We start from the raw sequence: 17,554 nt of genomic DNA, 5'->3' as shown, positions 1-17,554 counted from the left end.
AAAGTTAGAAATAAGGATTTGTATTTGAAGTAATAATTTTCTCCTTCAAACTTCATCAAAGAATGCTCACTTAGCAACAATTACAGCTTTGCAGACCTATCGCATCCTAGCAGTTAATTTGTTGAGGAAATCTGGAGAAACTTCACTCCACACATCCAGAAGCACCTCCCACAATTCGGATTGGTTTGATAGGCTCTTCTTGCGTACCATACGGTCAAGCTGCTCCCACAACAGCTCAATGGGTTTCAGATCTGTTGACTGTGTTGGCCACTCAATTACAGATAGAATACCAGCTGCCTGCTTCTTTTTTTAATAGTTCTTTCATAATTTGGAGGTGTGCTTTGGGTCATTGTCATGTTGTAGGATGAAATTAACTCCAATCAAGCATTGTCCACAGAGTATGGCATGGTGTTGCAAAATGGAGTGATAGCCTTCTTTATTTAAAATCCCGTTGATCTTGCACAAATCTCGCAGTTTACCAGCACCAAAGCAACCCCAGACCATCACATTACCTTCACCATGGTTGACAGATGTCATCAGAAACTCTTCCAGCATCTTTTCAGTTGTTCTGCATCTCACAAATGTTCTTCTCTTTGATCCAAAGTCCAAACACCTCAAACTATCATTCGTCTGTCCATAATACTTTTTCCCAATCTTCCTCTGTCCAATGTCTGTGTTCTTTTGCCCATATTAATCATTTCCTTTATTAGCTCATCTCAGATATGGCTTTTTTTTGTCAGTTTTTTTTTGTTTTTCTTTGTTTGTTTTTTTTGTTTTTGTTTTTGCCACGCTGCCCTGAAAGCCAGCATCCCGGAGTCGTCTCTTCACTGTCGACATTGACACTGGCGTTTTACGGGTACTATTTAATGAAACTGCTAGATGAGGACATGCGATGCATCTATTTCTCAAACTCGAGACTCTTATTTACTTGTCTTCTTGCTTGGTTGTGCAGCGGGGCCTCCCACTTCTCTTTCTGCTCTGGTTGGATCTTGTTTGTGCTGCTCTCTGAGGGGAGTGGTACACGTTATAGGAAATCCTCAATTTCTTGGCAATTTCTCTTATGGAAAAGTCTTCATTTCGAAGAACAGATTGTCAAGTTTCACGTGAAAGTTGTCTTTTTCTGGCCATTTTGAGAGTTTAATCAAACCCACAAATGTGGTGCTCCAGATACCCAACTAGCTCAAAGGAAGATCGGTTTTATAGCTTCTCTAACCACCTAAACTGTTTTGAGCTGTGCCAACATAATTGCACAAGGTTTTCTAATCATATATTATCCTTCTAAGGCAACTAGCAAGCACAATGTACCCTTAGAACACTGGAGTGCTGTTTGCTGTAAATGGGCCTCTTTACAAAACTACGTAGATATTGCATTAAAACCGGACGTTTCCAGCTAGAATAGTCATTTACGACATTAATAATGTATAGAGTGTTTTTCTGATTAGTTTAATGTTATTTCCATTGAAAAAACTGCTTTTCTTTCGAAAAGGAGGACATTTCTATGTGACCCCAAACTTTTGAACGCTAGTGTATTTAAAGAAACACTTGGTGCTTCTGTTTTAGTCGATTTTAGCGACGCCGGTGGACAAACGCGGTAATGTTTGGCCTTAAGGAGGACCAGCACACACCAGCAGTGTTGTAAAATCATCAATCAAAAATCAATCTCCCGGTTGCCTACTGATGGATTAAACAAATTTGTTTCCAGCGGCTGTGTGAAGGATGAATAGTAACAAGGTAATGAATCCAGTTGTGGCAAACAATGGCATATGAAGGTGAGCTAAAAAAAACTTTTTGTCTCTTTTGTTGCTCTGCCATCTTTGCAGAATTCACGCGAAAGCGTTTGCATCAACTTCAGTCTTTATAATGAATGGGGTAAGGGGGAAGTGACGAATGCTGTAAAGCAGTCAGCACATTTGTAGTTTTATGTGGCATGGTTCCTGCCACCCTCATTAAAGTAAATTAGTGCTGGTGAAAGTGTTACAGACCACCTCAAGATATAAAAGAGGTGTGATTCAACTAGTTCTCAGTCGACGTATCACAAATGTTATGAAAATACTGTATTAGGGCTGTCAAAATTATCGCGTTAACGGGCGGGGATTAATTTTTTAAATTAATCACGTTACAATATTTGACACAATTAACGCACATGCCCCGCTCAAACAGATTAAAATGACAACACAGGGTCATGTGCACTTGTTACTTGTGTTTTTTGGAGTTTTGTCGCCCTCTGCTAGCGCTTGGGTGCGACTGATTTTATGACCATGAGAATTGTGTAATTATTGACATCAACAATAACGACCTACTAGTTTATTTTTTGATTGAAAATTTTACAAATTTTATTAAAACGAAACATTAAGAGGGGTTTTAATATAAAATTCCTATAACTTGTACTAACATTTATCTTTTAAGAACTACAAGTCTTTCTATCCATGGATCTCTTTAACAGAATGTTAATGTTAATGCCATCTTGTTTATTGTTATAATAAACAAATACAGTACTTATGTACAGTATGTTGAATGTATATATCCGTCTTGTGTCTTATCTTCCCATTCCAACAATAATTTACAGAAAAATATGGCATATTTTATAGATGGTTTGAATTGCGATTAATTACGATTATTAATTTTTAAGCTGTGATTAACTCGATTAAAAATTTTAATCGTTTGACAGCCCTAGAAAATATTCAATAAAGGTTCAAAAGCTATGTAGTGTTGCTTTAAGACCATCTTACCAGGTCACAATTACCCATCAGTTGGCAGACACTCGTACTTAAAACACTAATTTCATTACTTTACCAGTGATTCAAAATGTTGATTGTACCATATGCGGAAATTAAGGGGGGCCGGGGGGCAGAGCCCTCCCATGTAGCCGAAAAAGTCATTGCATGTAATTGACTTTCCTATATATGAATTCAAAATTAAAACATGCCGGTAAAATGTCTATATGAGTTTTAAAGAATGAAAACAAATAAAATGAACACCAAAAATATATTTTTTATAATGTATCAAAATTATGTTTCAACTACATCATGTGACTTGCACCTTAGAGACAGCCATTTGCTTTGCTTAGCCAAAACCACCTGGGGACGGATTCTGGCTGGAATATTCAATCGAAAAGGATGCGGCGTCTACTTCTCCACTAGGTAAGACAGAAAAACATGCGCGCTCACGCATGTACACACACAGCTGGGAGGCCAGTATGTACGAGCATGGGCTAAGCTTTATCAGAGCATATATCTTTTAATTTTATTGCCAACACTACATTTTGGAGTCATCAACATGTTTTGCTCCCACTGCCACAAAAGTCAAACTCCGCCTACGGTTGTACCATCCGGAGCAACTGACAACCATTTTGTGCAATTGGCATTCACTTTTAAAAACAAAACCGTACTGAGGGCAAAGAAAGAGACCAATTCAAAATTTACGGTTTTATTAGTCATTGTCTATTCAGCTCAAAAACTGAGCCAGGGGGGAAAAAATCCATGAAGTTGACACACTTCCATTACATTTCATCTTACCTACTAATTAAATCTTTTGCGACATTTGTGAGTAGGCTTACAGCAAGATGGCGGGCAAGGGCAAGTGCGATGGCCACGTGGACAGCAAGGACGAGGGCAAGGTCGTTGGCAAGGGAGGGGTTTAGGGCAATTGGGACAAATAGGGCAAATAGTTTTAAGTGGAGGTTTCGAGTACGACCGCCCACTGGGACCAAAAACTGCACCTTCCTGGGACAACTTCCCACCATACAGTATTGGCATTAAAGCAGCCTCATACAGGAGAACTCCATCCGTAAGGGACTCAAGTTGACTGTATTGCCATGGATCCCAGTTAGTTGCCTGGCTCCTGGGAGACCTACCAGCTGACTGAAAATGACTAAAACCACTTCCTAGGAAGAAAAAAACAAAAAAACATTTATTCCGATGCACTTATTTGCAGGTAGTTACTTACCCTCTGCATGGTGTTCAAAAGCTGTTAACCAGAGCACAAGCACCCTGAAAAGAAAAAATGACAAGTTAAAAAAAAGTGAAGAAGTCATCTAAGACACACAAAAATGAAATATTACCTGATACAAAAGTCATAAGCCATCAGGTAATGCAGTTGCTGGGTCCAATTTAGCTTGGCAACTGCTGTTTAAGGTTGCTGTACTGGCTCTATTTAAGAGCTGTCCCTTGCACCAATCAGAAGCCGCTCTCTCTGGTTGCATTCAGGTGTGTTAATTTGGAGAGTAGGGCTGCGTTCCAATTGACACCCTATTCCCCGTACAGGCAACACCTTATACCACCAAAATTTGGTTGGAACCACCCATCAGCATCATGAACATGAACCTTATTCAGTTATTGCATCAAAATGTTTAATGACAAACTACTGTATATCGTACTCTTCAATGTAATTTGAGAAACGTGCACTTTGTATGCATTGCTTTTTATGCATTACATTATGGGGGGTTTTGCTCATCAACTTCTGGAAAGTGAACAACAGTTCACTTATTCCCTATAGCCTGTGCAGTGCCCTTTTCAAGGTTCCCTGTGGTTTGGAGCCTCTCGAGATGGCCCCATACCCTGCATATTCCACTTCAAGGCGATTTGAACAGAGCTTACAGTATATGCAAACAATAGCAGCATGGCCACTGCAATCCCTTTGAGTGCCCTCGGTAGAAAAGTCTGGTTTTAGATTAATCACCTATTAATTAGAATCCATCGAAATGTATCTTTCCTATAGACACCATTTTGTTAATGGTTTAATTTTTCAGTACTTGTCAAAACCATCAAAATAGGTTTTTATTTTACCGCTTTAGGTGAAATGTAACGTACGGTACATCCATATATTGTATTTAATTGATCAAAATACCGGCAACTTCGAATCATGAAACTGATTTACACCCCTTGTTATACTCCCTCCTGCCATGTAATGTAATAAACCATGTTGTAACAGTTTAGTAAAGATGGTATTTAACATGACCTGTTCAATTAAGTCACAAAAATGTTCTTAAATACAAGTTCTGTTAAATCAGGGGTGTCCAAACCATCCCACTTAGGGCTGCAGTGGGTGCTGGATTTCATTCCAACAAAACAAGACACCTTTACACCAATCTGGTGTCTTACAAGTGTAATCAGTTGATTGCAGTCAGGTGCTGCTCGTTTTGAAAAACCTAATTGGTTAAACTTTCTGTGCTCTATTGGTATGAACAAAAACCAGGACCCACAGTGGCCCTTGAGGACCGTTTTGGACACCCCTGTGTTAAATTATAAAATACAAAGACCCCAATGTCAATGTTACGTTTCAAAAGAAAACGTCACTATTCGCTGTCAAATATTTAGACGTTAAAAACTAGGGGGGGTGGTTCAACTGCTCAAGCTTGTCATGGTTTACATTTTTGACTTTCTTCAGACTCAAATAGTTCCATATAGTGTAGACTAGCCCAAACGCAAAGCAAGCTATTGAGACAACAACCTCAACAGTATTGACTGCAAATCCATTTTGACTGGCAGTGGGAGCGAATGTTTATTAGCCTGTCCTACTCAAAATGAATTTGACTGCTGCCGTTGTCAATAAGCCAAGTATCAAATGTTATAAAGCTCCTTTTACACCTGTGGTTCTTAATCTTAGTGATGTTACGCTCGAAGCAGACGCTCGAGAAGTGTCGAGCGCTGGCGGCAGAAGTATCCCGAATCAGTCGTCCCGATGTCTCGCTGGATCCGGTGCAACAGCTCGCGACGTCACGCTCGAAGCAGACGCCCGACAAGTGTCGAGCGCTCGCGGCAACAAGTATTCCGATACGTTGTGCTGATGTCTCGCTTCATTCAGTGGAAAAACACCTGGCCGCGGAAGCAAAGCGTTGTGATGCCACACGCGTGTCGGCCGTGACCGTGGACGTTTCACTCAGGCAGCGAGGGGTCGAGTCAGTCAATTTGGTTCAAACTCACAATGCTTATAAAAAGGGGATATATCCCTCAAAATGTTGTGGGTTGTGAGGAGAGCTTTTGCGCGCATCACGTCATATTGAAAACGAGGGAGAGTAAAGTGAAATTAAATCAGATTACACATTCATTTGCAAATGCATAGTATAGGCATTCATTGACACACTATACACTGATTTATATAATATGAACACCAGGGCCGGCCCAGGCCATTAGGAGGCCCTAAGCAGAATAATGCAAAGGGGCTCATATTTTTGGCCCACCATTTTGTCACAGTGTACTGTGAAATATATACATGCAATCCAACCCATATGTCCATATTTTGTAATCAGATTTTGGTGCACTGCATACTTCAAACTTCTCACCCCAAATGATTGTCAGTACTTACAGTAGATAGCGCCAAACCTTTTTCGAAGAGAAATAACTTTTTTTAAGCTCGTAATCAAGTATCAAAACTCACAAAAGTCAAATAAAGCAAACTAGTAAACAAAATAGAATATATATTAAACAATTGCCAGAGTGGGGGGCCCCCTAGTGGTCAGGGGCCCTAAGCAGCTAAATAGTCTGCGTATAGGCTGGGCCGGCCCTGATGAACACACAAGTTACTTTTTGTGTCCGTCAGTCAGTTTTTGTGTTTGTCTATCTGCCAGTTTGTATATTTGTTCGTGCCATGTGAGAATATTCTCAAAAGCTGGAGAGGTCTTTAGCAAAAAGGAACCGGCTGAAACGATTTTTTTTTTTTTTTTTTTTTTAATAAAAATGTGTGACACACCCAAATCCCCATCCCAGTGTCACTAGCATTCTATACACCTACCATCAAGAGTTCCCTATTCCACAAGCATTTCCGTTTTTCATTTAAAAGTAAAAGTTTATTAATCTGGGGAAGAATAAATTTCATGCTAGGGGTCGAACTCACTACTGCTTACACACTAGGCAAAGTATGTAACCACCATACGACCCGCATATTTAGTTGCTCAGATGACACTTGGTTATATGAAAGTTCAATATATTTTTGTCCAACAGATGTCAAACTGAAGTGTGTCAAATGCCTCGTAGCACTGACCCATTTCAACACATTTGCTTCAGTGATACAGAAAGCAGTGAAGCAGTGTCATGACTCACCACACCGATTCTTGGCAAATGCTTCATAACACTGAACCATTTCGAGACATTGATTCACTGCTTCGGTTTCTCCATCACTACTTAATCTTGCTAAATGTATCGAACCCCACAAGTTCCACATGTGGATTCACCGAACTCTTCAGAATTGGGTAAAGCCATTTTTTGAAATTCAAAACAAAGATAGCAAGCCAGTAATTGAGCACATTTCCATTCAAAATTCTTTTGTAAAGCACATTTTATGAACAGGTCAAAATTTGAGACCACACTGCCCATTGGTCTTGTATTCCCCTCATACCAAGTGAGAACCTTCCACTGCGCAAACCAGCTTTTCCTCCCGTCAGATCGAGGACTAGCACTTAAAAGAGATTAAGCCTATAAATTGGGAGCAAACCAGTCCAAAACCTGGTCTAAAAAGCCACGTTGCCTAGATTTAACCAGAATACAAAAATAGGGCTCTGCGTTTTACCTTCGCCGAACCCCATAGACTTATTCACTGAACCCATGTGTTCGATCCAACCCAGGTTAAGAGCCATTGTTTTACACTAACGGAAGATTGAAAAACTAGTTACAGCCTTCGTGTTCTGGATCATGAGAACTAGCGTGCAATACTGTACAATAAAAAGACAGGAATTCATTTTCATAGCTTTAATAGTTGCCAATATGCTGCCAAAAAGTGATAACTGCACAAAAGCCTAGAGGGGGAAGGGGGGGAAAAAAGTGGGTTAAAAAAAAGTGACAAACTTGCATTACATTTCATCTTACCTGCTCAGGGAGCTACCAGGAATACCAGTTACGACACTTGCGAGTAGGCTTACAGCAAGATGGCGGGCAAGGGCAAGGTCGATAGCCATTTGGACAGTAAGGATGAGGGCAAGGTCGTGGGCAAGGGAGGGGTTCAGGACAAATGGGACAAACAGGGCAAATGGTTTTATGTGGAAGGTCTGGGTACGACCGTCCACTGGGACTAGGAACTGCACCTCTCTGGGACAAACTCCTACCATACTGCGTTGGAGGCAGAGCCAAATGCTGCGCAACGGCTTCATTCTTTAGAACTCCGTCTGTGCCAGACTCAATTTGACTATATTGCCATGGGTCCCAACTAGTTCTGTGGATTCTGGGGGAACTACCGACAGACTGGAACTGTGCAAAAGTTCCATGCCTTGGACCACCTCCTAAAATGAACAAACACCACATGTTACATTAGTTGGGGAGGAACACCGATTCACATGTACGTACCCTCTACATGGTGTCCAAAGGCTATCAGCCAAAGCACAAGAACTCTGAAGAAAAAAAAAAGGTCAGAAGAACAAATGTCACCTTCAACAAACATTAGAGAAATAGTAGATATACATCATAAACATACATACCTCACATACAAGTCACAAGCCATCAGTAAATATGGTCCCTGGCTTCTGCTTACTTGGCTATGCAACTTCAATTTGCTCTGGAATCTTGCTGCTGCTTGGTTTGAGTACACTTGCTGTATTTAAGTGCTGTGCACCAATGAGCATGCTGCACCACGTAATTGCATTCAGGTGCGCTTGGCCAGGTGTGACCATGATGATTTCCTGAAAATGCTTCCTGTGACTGTTTTAAAAAAAAAAAAATTTTTTTTAATATACATAAGTGATATAATCATGCATTAATCATTTAATGCTAAATTGCTACGTATGTAATTCATTTTAAGATGTGTATGTGTATTAACTCATAGTATTATCATTGGGGAAAAGAATATGGCGGAAAACACTCAGGTGACTTGAAGTTCCGCTCTGAGACCCCCAATTTGGCCGACTTTCAAAATTGTCCAATATGCACGTGTGATACATCATTGTAAAGCTAAAAATCTCAATTTTCTGGGGGAAGAAAAATTTTAAACAGCGGGGCATTTTTATTTAAAAAAAAAAAAAAAAGTGTTTTTTAAACAGCATAACCCTATCTGGAGGCGAGAGCACGCGAGAGCAGGATTACGGACGCCATGACTTTAACAAGATATTATCACGTACTTACCTTGTTTCGATCCAAAAACTCCATGTAGCATGTATTACTGAGTGTCAAGACACAGTTGTGAATGCCGACAGCTGGATTTTGGGGGGATTTTTATGGGTGAAACATGGCAATAAAACAAGGGTCAATAAAACAAGGGTCACGATGCAGAAATCGCAGACATCAAGGAGTGGTCGAGATTTTCTTTTTCATATATTTACCCCTTTAAAAGTTTTTTTTCAATTTTTCTTTGTTTGGATCGATTATTTATCATCTAATATATTGGAGAAAATGTGACTAACAAAAAAAATACAATGAAGCGATAGTTATGAGGTAGATATCCGTGACTTTTTTACAGACGCCATTTTTTTCATTGTGACGTCATTTGTTTGAAAGTTTAAAATATGCGAGTGAATAATTTTTTAAAGTCGTTTTTTTTTTTTAAACGAAATATTAGACATCAATTAATGATTCTAAGCTATAAATGACAGACATTTTGAATAATAAATATAATTAATTACCTAAGTTTTATGGCTGGATTAAAACAAAACCGGTTGCACGACGTCTGTAAACGGGGGTTTTCGGGGTAAAACGGACAAATTAAAAATAGTTCGGGGGCTTAATACACTGTGAATCTGCTATGGCAGCATATAGACATATTGTTCTCTCAAACACAACAGTTATTTTGGCTTAAAATACAGCAGTTTCTTTTAAAGAGGAGTGCAAGAGCAGAAATTGCTTTTTCAGTCTTGTCTGTGTTTCCGCCATATACAAATATGTATGTATGTATGTATGTATGTATGTATGTATGTATGTATGTATACAGTGTCTATATGCAGGGTGTCCCAACACCATTAACCTCACACTCTTTTGCATTTGGTAACAAAACTGTCAATGGATTTTTGGGTAGATTAAACCCATTGAATCAATGATGGCAGCAGCCCGATTAAATTTTTAAGAAATAAAATTCTTTCTCAAATGCTACTGAAAGTATGAAAATGCAGTTCAATTGTGAACATGTCAAGTTATTAGCTGCAAAAGGGTGTATACATTTTTTTAGGACACCCTGTAGGTAGGTAGGTAGGTAGGTAGGTAGGTAGGTAGGTAGGTAGGTAGGTAGGTAGGTAGGTAGGTAGGTAGGTAGGTAGGTAGGTAGGTAGGTAGGTAGGTCGGTCGGTCGGTCGGTCGGTCGGTCGGTCGGTCGGTCGGTCGGTCGGTCGGTCGGTCGGTCGGTCGGTCGGTCGGTCGGTCGGTCGGTCGGTCGGTCAGTCGGTCGGTCAGTGTGTGTTCATACACACACAACAGAGTAAATTCGACTTGCTTGAAGTGTAGTGGTGCCCTACCTTGAATTCTTGCTTTAACTTGAATCTCTCAACTTGTGGTTTGGCACACCAGCTATTGGTACTAACTTAAAACCTGTCTAATGGGCATAAACTGCACGTCATGAAGCCAGTTTGTCTTTTCATTTATGTTAGATGGGATAGGTGCTACCAGCCCACCAACCCCGAAACCTTGCTGAAGATAAGCGGTACTGAAGATGAATGAATAAATGAAGTTATGTTATGTGCATGCCATGTCATATAATGTCTTATATCTAGAATAGAAACCCGAAACATTTTCCTTTGTGACCAACAATCGAAAGAAAGAGATTTTAATAGATTTAATAACAGTAACTTGAGTTATGACTTGGCCATGGCTTGCTTTAAACTCGTAGGCCATGGGACAACTGCAATGTTTTCTTTTGCAACTTGCTTGACAGGTTGTTTCTGCAGTTCCAAAGGTTGCCCTCTAGAGGGCAGTTACGTCCCGCAATGTTGCAGCAGGTGTTCACTGTTGCTAGGATCCCATGGCGGCTGCGCGATGGGCGAGCCGAGGCGAGCATTGAGTTGAATGAGTTCTCGCCACAGTTGAAGTGAGGCAGCCGTCACTGCGGGACGCAGCCCGTGGCGCCGCGGAGGAAAAGACAGCAGCCTCCCGAGCACCACCACCAGACGCTGGCAACACGTTGCCGTGACGCGTGAGCTAGCGTCGCGGCTAGCCGTGCCATGTCATGACGCCGCCGAAGATTTCCTCCACATCTGTCCGCGGTTACTTCGAGACGCACCCTGTTTTCTCACCACACCGGTGACCGAAACCCTATCTTGCTGGAGGTGCTCGCCTGCATTTGTATAGTCATAGAACGCGAACCCTTGGATACATTCGTGGGTTTTGGACCGTGATGGCCGAGCGAACCTCTGCCGGACTACTGACCGTGACGCTGGAGCCCACGCCGGCTGTCGCGATGACCCTGCCGGCGGAGGTCCGGGCCAAGTTGGCCGAGCTGGAGTTGGAGCTCTCTGAAGGTAACTTGAAAGCTGTCATATCGCTGTTCCTTTTTAATGTCAATTTGATAAAATATTTGACATTAGAAAAAACAAACAAGCCAAGAAAAAATGTTCCATAAAGTGGAAACATAGGTCAATAACGTATGTACCTTCTGCTGACAAATAAGTTGTGTGGGTCACGATACGTCGCTGTCATAGACTTATGTATGTAACATCTGAATCTGGCTGATAACATGAAAAGGCTAAAATGAAATACATGCAGTCAGACTTGATTAAAGTCTAGTATATTAATCAAATGCAAAGTTAAATATTATTTTTTTGCAAACAAACACATTCAAGAAAAACACAAAATCAAGAAACTATTATTTCGGTGATGTCCTTGCAAAAATTGGGGAATCACTGCGGTAGACTAGTGTTTCCCAGACTTAAGCAGCACATTATTTATTACAGCAGCAGGAATATTAAAAAGTATATATTACTAAATACCTATGAATAAAGATGGACACTCTTTCAGTGAAAGAAAATTTTATCCTTCTGTATTTCAGTATGTCGCTGGCAAAGATAGGTGAAGAAAGATATACAGTATTTGTAGAAAACAAGTAATGGTTTAGCGGCAATTATGTGACATTGCATCAACAACGAAAAAAGTTGACTCATTCTTTTTTTTCAGTTAGGCTTCGATAGTCTAATTCATCAAAAAAAAATCTTCATAGCTTATCAAAGCACTCACTCAAATTCACAGAAAATGACTATGTTTCAGTGACAATGATGGCAGTAGACGTCCAATCTATTTGAATTGGGATATGCCTCCTAGTTCAAATGGATTGGTCATCAATGGCAGCGAATGAGTTAAAAATAAGTTAACCCTTCATGAAATGTGAACCAATACAAATACAAAACTACCCCTAACCTGGTAATGGAACAAATGTGTCTACCAAATCTATATGTGTCCAGTTTCCTCATCCTGCTCTCTGCTTGACACATCCTGCCTTCTTCGAGCTCTGATAACAGCACTTCCCTCTGCTTTCTGCCCATTCTTCTCTTGCCGCGGTTCTGCGGTCAGCTGCTCCCCACCACTACGCTTCACTGTCGCATAGAATAGGATGCACTCTCGTCAATGAGCGCCTCTCACGTTTGACACGAATCATCGCATCTCTACTTAGTATGCCTGAGAGTATGTGACTAACCTTTGCAAAAAGGCTGTATAATTCATGCGTCGGAATGAATGTGTCTTGTATGTTTTCTTAAGCAGTCTAGCGGCGGAAGCAAGCAGCAGCACAGCTCGATAATACTTCGGTGTCAGCAGTCTAGACCTGCCGATGTGTGAAATAAACAATCTGTGCACACTCATGAACCCAAAAGGTACGGGCCATAAATCCGATTTATGTTTTGATTAACTGTCACCAAAATGACCAAATCCTCCCATCCCAAATATTACATAGCACAGTGGAGGGTAGGATGTGGGTTAACTCTCAGGTCCAAAGATGGGGTGGAAAAGGAGGGCAAGAAGACAGATGAACCCCATTATATCCTGCCGGGATGAAGGAGTAGGTTGGTCTTGTCGGCCTGGAAAAATCATAGTATCGCCTTAGTTCATTCCTCAAATGGTATCTTCCCTTCTATGTTAGTTCAATGCACCCTCTGATCACAAACTACTTTTATTATTCCATTTTTACCTCCCTCCTGTGGAAAGTCAACAACTATCAGACTGATTAGTTTCTTTGCCTGCCGCTCTGTGGCAAATAGTTACAGAGATTTTTGGTTGTTAAACTGATGCTTATATGACCTATTTGTTTTGCTTTAAAATGAGCTACATACAGTTGTAGCTTGTTTCAAGTGTTGGCAAGATGTGTGACTTTATAAAGCTACAAAAAGAACATTTCTAGTTTTTGACAGGCTAGTAATGTGGTAGTTTTTCTTTATTACACAAAGACCAAATAACACACAACACATAAACACCTGAGGAAATATGATTTTGATGTGTAGGGGGATGATCGTTTATGGCCAAGTAATGAATGAGAAAGTTGTATTTGTGCTGAGTCACTGATGGTGTTTAGTCCTTATGTGAGGGGTGGGCCAGAAACCCAGATTTTGTTTTTTTAAATCACACAACATTTTCCCTAAAATATGCTTCTGGCTAGCATACAGTGGGGCAAATAAGTATTTAGTCAACCATCAATTGTGCATGTTCCCCTACTTGAAAAGATTAGAGAAGCCTGTAATAGTCAACACGGGTAAACCTCAACCATGAGAGACAGAATGTGGGAAAAAAAAAAAAAACAGAAAATCACATTGTTTGATTTTTAAAAAAAAATTTATTTCCAAATTAGAGTGGAAAATAAGTATTTGGTCACTTACAAACAAGCAAGATTTCGGGCTGTCAAAGAGGTCTAACTTCTTCTAATGAGGTCTAACGAGGCTCCACTCGTTACCTGTATTAATGGCACCTGTTTTAACTCATTATCGGTATAAAAGACACATGTCCACAACCTCAGTCAGTCACATTCCAAACTCCACTATGGCCAAGACCAAAGAGCTGTCGAAGGACACCAGAGACAAAATTGTAGACCTGCACCAGGCTGGGAAGACTGAATCTGCAATAGGTAAAACGCTTGGTGTAAAGAAAACTGTGGGAGCAATTATTAGAAAATGCAAGACATACAAGACCACTGTTAATCTCCCTCGAGTTGGGGCTCCATGCAAGATCTCACCACGTGGCGTCAAAATGATAACAAGAACGGTGAGCAAAAATCCCAGAACCACACGGGGAGACCTCGTGAATGACCTACAGAGAGCTGGGACCACAGTAACAAAGGCTACTATCAGTAACACAATGCGCCGCCAGGGACTCAAATCCTGCACTGCCAGACGTGTCCCCCTGCTGAAGCCAGTACACGTCTAGGCCCATCTGCGGCTCGCTATAGAGAGCATTTGGATGATCCAGAAGAGGACTGGGAGACTGTGTTATGGTCAGATGAAACCAAAATAGAACTTTTTGGTAGAAACACAGGTTCTTGTGTTTGGAGGAGAAAATACGGAATTGCATCCGAAGAACACCATACCCACTGTGAAGCATGGGGGTGGAAACATCATGCTTTGGGGCTGTTTTTCGGCAAAGGGACCAGGATGACTGATCTGTGTAAAGGAAAGAATGAATGAGATCATGTATCGAGAGATTTTGAGTGAAAATCTCCTTCCATCAGCAAGGGCATTGAAGATGAGACGTGGCTGGGTCTTTCAGCATGACAATGATCCCAAACACACAGCCAGGGCAACAAAGGAGTGGCTTCATAAGAAGCATTTCAAGGTCCAGGAGTGGCCTAGCCTGTCTCCAGATCTCAACCCCATAGAAAATCTGTGGAGGGAGTTGAAAGTCCGTGTTGTCCAACGACAGCCCCAAAACATCACTGCTCTAGAGGAGATCTGCATGGAGGAATGGGCCAAAATACCAGCGACAGTGTGTGAAAAGCTTGTGAAGAGTTACAGAAAACGTTTGGCCTCCGTTATTGCCAACAAAGGGTACATAACAAAGTATTGAGATGAAGCTGGTTCTCACTGTACTGAATGCTCAGACCATTCAATAGAGGGTGAGGCCATGCAGCACATTCCGTTTTGGAGACCACTTTCCCCTCATAAGTCATGAAGTAAAAACTTTCATCAAGCGCTCTTGGGAATCCGGCATATTGATGAGCCAAATCAAGCATTTGATGAACGTGCTTTAAAAATCCACACCCAGAGTTTTGAGAGCATGAAAGATTAATGATTGCTGCTGTTTAGCAGGAATAACGATCCGAGGATCAGACAGGAAAATAATGTCGAGTCCTGGTATGAGTGTTCTACTTTTGCTGCTTTAAAGTCCAGTTGGCAGATACCATTGTGTCTGTAACAGTGGTGAGTGTTACTGGAGAGTCATGCATATTTCAAGGGTGTGCCTCTGAGCACAGCAGAACAAATTCTTGGGCTGCCCTTTTCAGCTTTTGCTGTGTTATTTATTTGTTTATTATTATTTTTATAAACAGCATATAGGAGAAGGACACACATTTTTCCATTTGTTTGTTCATTATGCTTTGTTTTATTCATGTAATTTCATAAATGAGTTAGGCTAGTTAGAACTCACTTGTGGTGGATGTGGTTAAAGGTGGGGCCCTAACATTCTGAGATTTCAAGTTTGGTAACAGAATTGAGAAACACAAAGTAGGTTGTTATCAGGCTTCACATTAGAATAAAAGCAGCATGTTTGAAAACCAAAAAGCTTAATTTCTATTCTTGCAAATGCACTTGAAACACTGCCCGTAAAATTTGTTTTGATTTGAAATAGGCTATGTGGTGTTCCCATTGCGCTGGATTGTCGGGAAATGACTTTTTTTTAAAACACACTCTACTATTATTTTGAAGCGTATATAATTTCAGATTTGCCTGAAAAGGTTCACTCTTCACTGAGTGTGCCTCTGTTTTTTAATAAGATGTTACTGAAGTTAAACAATGGGGAGTGGGTTGTTTGCTAGTCAAAATTCAGTGGTGTCTCTCATAGTTGTTCAAAATAAGACTTGAGGTTTGTACACTTATTGAGGTATTTAACTAAAGCAAAGTATTCTTTGGGACACTGTTTACACTTCAAAGCGGGATTGTCCACACGTTCATGCCTGCAAGCTATTTTTCTAAAAACCAACCCAAAATCCCAAATCTCTTTGTCTTTTCATCTTTTTCAAACAAGTATGTGATAGACTGACATGATCTTTGAGATCTATCAGTCAATTGCGATTGTCGAATTGGGCATCTCTGCTTTAAGGCATGCAAAGTTACTAAGTTGAACCACAGCATTGTCTTACAAAAGCACTGACATGGACCTTTAATCACAGGACATTAGGAAACTGTGGGTTGTCTCCGGCAAGGCCACTATCCTATCCTTCCTGTCACACAGCAGTGAGCTTTCCACGAACAGCAGGTTTTTAGTCATGCATCACAAGGACTGCTTTAAAAACAGAGAAAATGTGCAACGACCTTTCAGGTTTATCGTATTTTTAGTTATCATGGCTGCCAGGTACTGAGTCTGGTACAATGCCAATGATGACTCTGTGTGTGTCCTTGCTGTGAGATGCTGACTAAACAGACCGCTTTACCCTCATCAAGGACGTCAAAATCAGAACGTGCTAGGCTCTTCATTTTTCTACCCGGCGTGGCTTACTGTTTGGCCTCGGCTAACTCCCCGCAGTCCCGTTACACAGCTGAGTCCACGTCTTTGATCCCTGACCCCTCCCTGTGTCCATCTGGTTGAAAAGAGCATGAAAATTGGACAGTGTTGATGTACTGCCCCCACCTTCTCAATCGGCTCTACGACTGGCTCTGCTCTGGTAATTTGGTGCCTGATACCACCATCATATCTTTACAGACTGGTGCTGTTACACCTATAATACTTTCTCTAAAGGCAACAAATTGCCACATCGACCCCTCCCACCCCCCACATTAACCAATGGTGCTGAGCTCACCATGCTCACGACTCACATTTCTGCATTTGTAAGCAGACAATGTCATACCGGGGAGCTGATGTGACAATATGCAGTACCTGCCTTTCACACCTGGTGAAGTTTGAGACCCAATCCTAATGATGCGCTCTATTTAACTTCCTCTATCTGGTTCTTTCACTTGTTGGTCCTTCAAGAATTAAGGCCTATAATATCTTAGCTTTTAACCGATCATATAATATTTGATGATCATCGTATAATATTGCTGTGCTGTTGGGCTGCTTGATTCGGATGTAATCCATTTAGACTGAGTGAAAACAAGCAGGTCATCAATGTTTAATTGAAACCTTAAATGTTTATAATTCATTACACATGGCTGGTGTAGTCGTGGGCTAGTCATTACTATCAACACCTAATTAGCTTATTGGGACCTTTAACCGGCAGCTGCTGTTAGGGTCAGGACACTCAAGCCCCTTTCAGACCTATATCTCGGTAAATTCCCATGTAAGGTGACGGGGATTTACCCATGCCATGGCTTTCAGACATGGGGAAATTTCCCGGTAATTACTAGAGTTGGACACTTTCAGACATGTCCCTTGTTGGCAACTCGACGCTCTCTGTGCGTAGTAGTGGGGTGGCGGGAGTTTATAACCCTCACATTACATCATTTTTGTTCGGCATCAGCAACAAAATAAACCACACTTTTCCAAAGATGGATGATGGACTCTCTTTTCCTCAGCTCTAAGAT

At 41.0% G+C, this 17,554-nt stretch overlaps 1 protein-coding gene and 2 long non-coding RNA genes across 6 annotated transcripts in view; 1 reads left to right on the top strand and 2 right to left on the bottom strand.

Annotated features, from left to right (window-relative positions):
- Positions 1-3,401: 3,401 nt before the first annotated feature.
- LOC130927514 (uncharacterized) lies at positions 3,402-4,182 on the bottom strand. The gene is made up of 3 exons (XR_009066447.1): positions 4,061-4,182; positions 3,946-3,989; positions 3,402-3,883 (listed from the first exon to the last, which is right to left on the bottom strand). It is a non-coding gene; the product is annotated as an uncharacterized LOC130927514 (long non-coding RNA).
- Positions 4,183-7,667: 3,485 nt separating this feature from the next.
- On the bottom strand, positions 7,668-8,528 carry LOC130927542 (uncharacterized). The gene is made up of 4 exons (XR_009066449.1): positions 8,405-8,528; positions 8,274-8,317; positions 7,800-8,209; positions 7,668-7,729 (listed from the first exon to the last, which is right to left on the bottom strand). It is a non-coding gene; the product is annotated as an uncharacterized LOC130927542 (long non-coding RNA).
- Positions 8,529-10,848: 2,320 nt separating this feature from the next.
- The window catches only part of dip2a (disco-interacting protein 2 homolog A), a 100,528-nt gene continuing 93,822 nt past the window's right edge, over positions 10,849-17,554 (top strand). Inside the window, exon 1 of one of the 4 annotated variants that reach the window (XM_057851735.1) lies at positions 10,849-11,362. In XM_057851735.1, coding sequence (XP_057707718.1) covers positions 11,239-11,362 — 124 coding nt within the window. In that variant the 5' untranslated portion in view covers positions 10,849-11,238. The remainder of the gene's footprint in view (positions 11,363-17,554) is intronic. The other 3 variants (XM_057851736.1, XM_057851737.1, XM_057851738.1) reach the window with 3 other exon arrangements.

Source organism: Corythoichthys intestinalis, chromosome 12, assembly GCF_030265065.1.
Source record: "Corythoichthys intestinalis isolate RoL2023-P3 chromosome 12, ASM3026506v1, whole genome shotgun sequence".
In the NCBI taxonomy this organism is placed as follows: domain Eukaryota; kingdom Metazoa; phylum Chordata; class Actinopteri; order Syngnathiformes; family Syngnathidae; genus Corythoichthys; species Corythoichthys intestinalis.
The sequence above is the reverse complement of the archived record's forward strand: the minus strand, read 5'-3'. Positions and strand labels throughout refer to the sequence as shown.